This window comes from Diprion similis, chromosome 10 (assembly GCF_021155765.1).
Source record: "Diprion similis isolate iyDipSimi1 chromosome 10, iyDipSimi1.1, whole genome shotgun sequence".
Classification (NCBI taxonomy): Eukaryota; Metazoa; Arthropoda; class Insecta; order Hymenoptera; family Diprionidae; genus Diprion; species Diprion similis.
This window is the reverse complement of record NC_060114.1, coordinates 6238856-6245896: the sequence shown is the minus strand read 5'-3', so window position 1 is coordinate 6245896 and position 7041 is coordinate 6238856. Positions and strand designations below refer to the sequence as shown.

Below are 7041 nucleotides of genomic sequence, written 5' to 3'. Positions count from 1 at the left end.
AGTTTTACGGGCGTAAATATGAGCCGCAAACGAAGAAACGACAGTTAGACGAAGCCTGACGGGTTGCCTCCACATTCCTAAAACGACACAGGAATTTTGACAAAGAAAGCTCGGGGATGTTTCTGTGTTCTGAGACTTCACGATGCGCGATGTGCTCTTTCTTCCACCGTAGCGAAGTAATACGGGGGCGGGCTAAACCTAAGTGAACGGGAAACGGAAGGGGTGAGAAGGGAAAACTTTGCCGAATGGCAATTTGCGTGAAACGGAATTGCGAAACCGGCGCCAACCCTGGTGATGCTGCTCTTCCCCCATCACGTCCTCCACCCTCCAACATCCCTCAGTGAGAAAACTTTCGTTTGTTACAGTCACACCAAATTTTTGATAACATACGGGTATCGTTACAATAACATTTTGGATATTGTTGAAATTACAAATAAAAATAAAAAAATCCATAGGACTGACTATTTGATACGATTGATACATTTCTTCAGTCATCAAGGCTTGAGAATCAATTTACTTTTTTCAATTCAATTTACAAAAGTTATCGTAATGGAAAAAAGAATGATAACACGTGTTATTGCATTTTAGGTTACAGCTGCAAAACTAATTTTTAATTCTTTTTCCAGAACTATATATATTTTTTTTTTTTATTCAAAAATTGAAATAGTTTAGAACTGCACAGTATATTATATATATATATATTGTATACATTATACTTTTATTACGGTTTCTGAGATTCGATATTGATATTCTGAGCTTCTTTTGAAATCATTTTTCTTTTTTCCACACCTTGAAAGTGTGAAGAATTTTTTTTTAATCTCATCTCATTGCCTCGGAAGATTGATTATACGCGACCTTGCATGTTTTTTCATTTATTTTTTAACGAATGTAAAATTTTGGTAAAGGAATTAATGGTCCATGATTTATTGTATAACGGAATTAAACGTGCGTATCAATCCTTGAATTTCATATGCTTGTGTTTGCATAAAGTGAAGAATACTGCAGAACTCTGCTAATCTGTTTTCAAAGTTTTATTTTCATTTTCAAAAAACCATTCAAGATCACGTGATAATTTTCGATAATATATCAAAGTCTGCGGAAATAATTTTTGATACCTCGTACAAAATCATTCATAATGATTTAAAATCTTTAGAAATTGATTAGCAAAGTCATTTAAACGTGATTCAAAAATATTTCACACCCACTCATTAAGGAATTTCAAAATACCCTGATATTTTTTCGATGATTATTTGAATCCCAGTTGAATTTTTGTAGAAATATCTTCCCATTTGTCAAAAACGTTCTCAATTTTTTTGAAAACGCTACAATATTTTGTAAAATATGTTAAAACTATCGCATGTTTGTAAATAAAGTTATCAGAATCGTTTTTAGAAAAACCGTGTAAATTCTGAATCGATTCTTCGATCTTGTGAAATCTGTCGAAAGTTTTTTAATTCAAGGCTTAAAGTTTTGTACAAGGGAATAATTCTTAATTTTTTTTTGATCTTTCAGTATGTTTCAGATTCGTGAGATATAAGAAAAATAGAAAAGAAAATCTGAGCTGCGTTCAACTGTTCGAACTCTTTGAGGCTTGCATTCATCGACTAAGGAAGCAGAATGTAGGCAAAGAAGATCAATTGAGTTCCGGAATTCAAAGGCCGTCACTCGATCCGTATAAATCGACTCGCGCTCTTTCTTCCTGGTCTTTGTGTTCATCTGTTCTTGCCTTATTTCTTCGCGGAAAAGTGCGAGCCCGAATTCGTCCAGTCCGAAATTAAGCGGGAGGAAAAATCGTCGCCATGAGGAAAAGGAAGCTGCCTCGAATTCAGAGGTAGAAGAACCCGCGGGCTGCAGGCTCTCTGCGACGAGATCAAGGTCAGTAAAATCTGCAATTCTATTTTGCTTTTCGAGTAGCGGAGATGTTAGTCGAACTGTAATGAAATTCATAGGATTTTTAGTCATTTAAGTTAGAATTATAGTCAATTAAGCGAAATCGAAAATTATCGAAAATCCAACTATAAGCATGATGAAATAAATTTAATACCTTCATCTTTACAAATTTTGTACGTTGATACAAAATATTTGGGAATTGGATGGAATTCAAAAACCTAGAAATAGAAAAATGTGTAAAGTATTAGTGGGAAAAGTGAAATTCCATAAAATTATCAAGAAGTACTAGAAAATATTATGAAATCTCGTCAAATTCTGAAAGGTTTTTGAAGTTTGTTAAAATTTACAAAATGTATACAAATTTCAATAAAATATCCAAATTTCTACATGAAAAAATCATTGCAGTATCAGATATCTGAAAAAATTTCAAAAACGAAAGTTTTATTTGAACTAATTAATTTTTTGAACATACTAGTACAATTTATGAAATAGTTAAAACGCACTGTAATCTCCATTTAATATTAAAATTATGAACTGTAAACACTTGAAGGATATTTTCAGAACTATAAAAAGTTTTTCAACGATTTTTTTTAAGAATATTTCACATAATTTGCGGAAATCCTTATCAAAATTGTCATCAAATCGAATAACTCCGAAATTTTAACAAGTTTGGAGTAAATTGTAGAATTTGAGAAAAAAAAAATATTTAAAAACGGTTCGGAGTTTGAAAAATAAATCAATGAAACGCTTGTCGCAGTTTGAAACTTTTAAATTGTTGCCTGGAAAGATGTTTCAGAGGTTGATTCGACGATTTCTTCGAGAAGAAATTTACGAACTGTTCGATAAACCACGCGAGGCAGACTTTTGTTGCTTTTGCCACAGTCCATAAATTTACTGCAGAAGAAAGGAAGAAAATTGAGTTATCTTGCTCTTACTTGGAAGAAATATAGACGTGAATATCAAGAGCAATATCCTGACAGGGAAGAAACGAGTCTCTCACCATGCGATGACGTAAATTGACCGTCAGACGTTTATTCGAGCGTAAAATAAGAACCCCACTTTATTTCAAATGAATCGGTTCGTATCAAAAACCCGATGCCCTAGATATTTTACATTTTTTAATTTTTTCGAAAGCACAATATTCGCTCGCGTTTTACTCGATCAGAATTCAGTACTTACATTTCAGAACATAGAATTTAATCTCTGACATTATTTCTTGCTATTGACAGGTGAATTTCAGTTTTTTCAAAAACATCGAAGTAATCGTCCGCTATCATTTTCGCATAATTTGGTGTTCGTGCAGCAATAAATCGATGAACTGAAAAAATGTAACTATAAACTGTAACAATAAATGAACCAGAAATTTTGAACTGGGTACTTAACTTTTTTTTTATTTGTAACTTGGTGTCATCATTACAATTTATTGCAGTCTAATCGTACCATGAATAGTGGCTTGTAACAAGTTTGCTTGTATTTCTTACGTTTTTAAACCATTATTATGACGATATCCTTTTTTCTGGTATTTTCTAGTAATTATAACAACAAAAATTTATCTTACAAAGAAAGGTGTGATCAAAAAATTCCACATCCTTATCGAGAAATCTTATAACATCGATTTCTAAGGGGGGTAGGAACTTTGAGGGTGCTTTTCAACCCTTGAACGGCTGAGTTGGCACGTAAGAAAAAACACGTGTCCAATCTTTTTCAACGTACTACAACATATCCGCGAACGAAGTAAATCGGTGGTATGCATCTCAGGCGTTTTCCTCGTCAGCGTAATCGAATCTGCACTAACGTTACCGAATCGACGAAACACTTCTGTTGCAGATTGGCGGGTGGTTTGACGCCCCGCGGGGTGGCGAGCTGCCGGTTTTCCTATCAGCCCCGGGTCCATGGCCCCCGGCTGGTCACGCCTTCGCTGGTGGTGGTTCACCGCTCTGATCCTGGCCGGATGGTGGCCGAGAGCAAGGGCCGATTGGACTCGCCGCGAAACCTCGGAGCGTCGCCTGGTGCCGAGGGATTCTTCGCGAGGAACCGAGGTCCTCGTTTACCTCAGAGAGCAGTGCGATCAAGGGACGAACATCACGGAGATCGGTGCCTTCCTCAGCCGGTACAATTCGACTCTGACCCTCAGCATGCTGCCGGAATCCGGTGAGTGACGTCGATCGAATCATCGATAAGTTATTTTCTGCTTCCTTGGATGGAATTTCTTACTCGCTGAAGGGTTCGGGACTCTAGAACCTTCTGCGGAAACATAGTCCAGTCAAAATAGGTCTGAATGTCAACAGTTTTTCAAATTTAAAATCGCGAACGGCGTGAAGTTTTTTCAGCAATTCTTTTACACTGCTCCAATAAGCTTATCAGAGCTATTTTGTTATCTTGGCTTCGTCTTCTGCTTATTTCAGACAAGTTCACAGCAGTAAAGTGAACAATTGATGCAAAGAAGTCAAGAAATCGTTCATATATTTGATGCCCCTGAGTTTTAAGTAGATTTTATTCTTTTCCCACGCATTGTAAATTCTGAATCCTCACGTTTTTCCAACGGATTCATGTTTCATGAGCCTCGAGATACGTTGCGCAAACAAGTTCCAACCCAAAACCAGCTGCAATATATATATATATATATATATTTTTTTTTTTAAATGGCGAAAAAAAGCACCTAAATACAAAAACTCGTAACTCGGCCATGATGAGGCATAAATCAGCAATCTGGTAACGAAACTTCGTCCTGTAATCGGCGTGAATTTAATTTTCATCGCGAGTCCTGGAGCCGCTGAATTTCGACGGTGATAAATTAGCAATTAATTTCCTGAAATTCGTTCACGAAAATTCCACACGTTTTTCGCCAATTAGCCGCTGGTCCAGTCTCGGTCTTATTATATTTATTCGCAATTCGAAAACTGGATCAGAAAAGCTGGCAGCTGCCCTATTGATTAATTCTCTGGTTTAAGCAAATAAGTGAAGTAAGGCCGTCGGGTTTGGCTAAAAGGGGACAGCGAGAATGAATCACCCTTTTCACTCTTCTCCTCCTTTTCATTGTTAACCGTACACTGGAGCTCCGCTTATTGTTAGGTTAGGTTCACGGAGCAGTTATCGTAGAACGTTTCGTACCCACCGAGTGTGAATCATATAATTCGGTATTAACGTAAACATTTTTTGAAAGGTCTACTAATTTAATTTTGTAGATAACCAAGTTGAATTCAGAGAAAACGTTTTTCGCTTTTTTCTAATTTCAACGGACTGGGATTATAGAAGTTATCGTAATTATGATGTTCGTTACCTCATGATCTAGGAAGATTTGAGGCCTAGGCTTACGTACGTCTAGCAGCGTCAAAAAAGTGCTGCTAGAAAAAATTTTTTTAGTAGGGATATAAATAGAAATTAATGAAAATAAATAGTATACATTGTTTATTGATATTTAAAGTTTATAAAAAAATTTATTTTACTTTATTTTTACAAAAGTTACTGTGTAGAAATCACGTGATCCACAACACCAGGAAAACAAAGTTGCTCCACGGAAGACATCGTATCTCCAGAAAATGTTGATCTGTCTGTAAAATTTCCAAAAATTCTTGTCAAATAAAGTTGTAGTTATAGTACGTCGAGCCGTAATTTTGAATTTCGAAAAATTTAGCAATTTATAGCAATTTAAAAAAAAAACGTCATAAATTTTACACTTTAATTATTCTTATAAAATTTTTTAATCAAAATATCAAAAATCCGATTCGACATACTATAACTACAACTTTATTTCACAAGAATTTCTTTCGATTTTGCAGATCAGTCGACATTCACTGAATACATGATGCCGACCGTGAAGAAACTTTTTTTGCTCAGTGTTGTGGATCGCGTGATTTTTTATACAATAACTTTTGTAAAAATAAAGTGAAATAAATTTTTTTTTATAAACTTTAAATACCAATAAACAATACTCACTATTTATTTATATTAATTTCTATTGTTATCCGTACAAAAAAAAAATTTTCTCGTAGCTCATTTTTGCCGCTGCTAGACGACCAAATTTAAAAAATCACAGATTTTTTTCTCGTATCACTTGTAGTTTTTTAAATATTCACCTGGGGCAATTAAAATGGATTACCCTGTAAAAATCACTGTGAAATTTCTGAACAATGTCACTATTTCATCCAGCTGAGCAGGTAAAAAAATGCCGATTTCGAGTAATCAACTGGTGTTTTAGAGGGCGCATTTTCGCTTTGAGCGTTTCGGTTCTTCCCGAGGCAGACGTATAACGGTGAGGGAAACATGTGCAGGTATTGCGGTCGAACAGTCAAACAGTAATTAATGACCCCCGGGGTCAGATTTAATTACACTCTCACGGGTCCTCGGCTCTTCGCAACGGCCGCAAAGCGCTGCAACTCAGCGGGAACGTTTGGGGCTAAAATTTTAAATCGGTGAGTGAGTTTCCGGCTGTTTGGCGGAGAACAGACCCGGATTTTAGCCCGCGTTCACCGCACCGCCTATTTACACAATCCGTACCGAGGACAAAGGCGGTTAAAGCAAATTTGACGAATTCAATTTGTTTGTTCTTCTACAGCTCCAAATTTAAATCTTCTCGGTCTGTTTCACCCCCAATACTCGGAAAATTTTTTTTGTTGTAATGGCAAAAATTTTAGGGGCTAATTATACATCCGATAAAACGATATGAAGAAAATGAATATTTTTTTTTGTTTTCCGAAATACAATATTTTCAAATCATTTTTTCCTTTTTTCTTTAACCGTTTTTTTCTGTTTTTATACCTGTTCAAAATCTATTACAATTCAATTTTTTCCAAACTCTATCTCTGGTCTCGAAATACACTTACGATTTTAAAAATTTTTTTTTCAAAGTATTATAAAAGATTTTGACCAGGCATGAAGATAGAAAAAAAAAAGATCTATGAATATAAATAATGATTTAAAAGATAGAAAAAAAGTCCTTTTGTTCTGAATCTCAGGTGAAAAGTTTTTACCCCGAGAAGGATATATTTTTTGTTCATCTTGTTTCAGGAAGCATGATAGAAAAAAAAAATCAACATTTTTTAGAAGTTTTTTAGGGATCATACGAACGTAGGAAAAATCCTTCATGAAACCAAAAACGTTATGATCATCCGTTGACTGAGTTCTCGTGGAAAACCCCGTATTTTATAGTTT

At 35.3% G+C, this 7041-nt stretch overlaps 1 protein-coding gene across 1 annotated transcript in view; it reads left to right on the top strand.

Moving 5' to 3' along the window:
• Positions 1-1549: 1549 nt before the first annotated feature.
• Positions 1550-7041, top strand: part of LOC124411332 (retinal guanylyl cyclase 2) — a 49474-nt gene continuing 43982 nt past the window's right edge. Inside the window, exons 1-2 of the mRNA XM_046890415.1 lie at positions 1550-1875; positions 3718-4041. Of these exons, the coding sequence (XP_046746371.1) occupies positions 3783-4041 (259 nt within the window). The 5' untranslated portion in view covers positions 1550-1875; positions 3718-3782. The remainder of the gene's footprint in view (positions 1876-3717; positions 4042-7041) is intronic.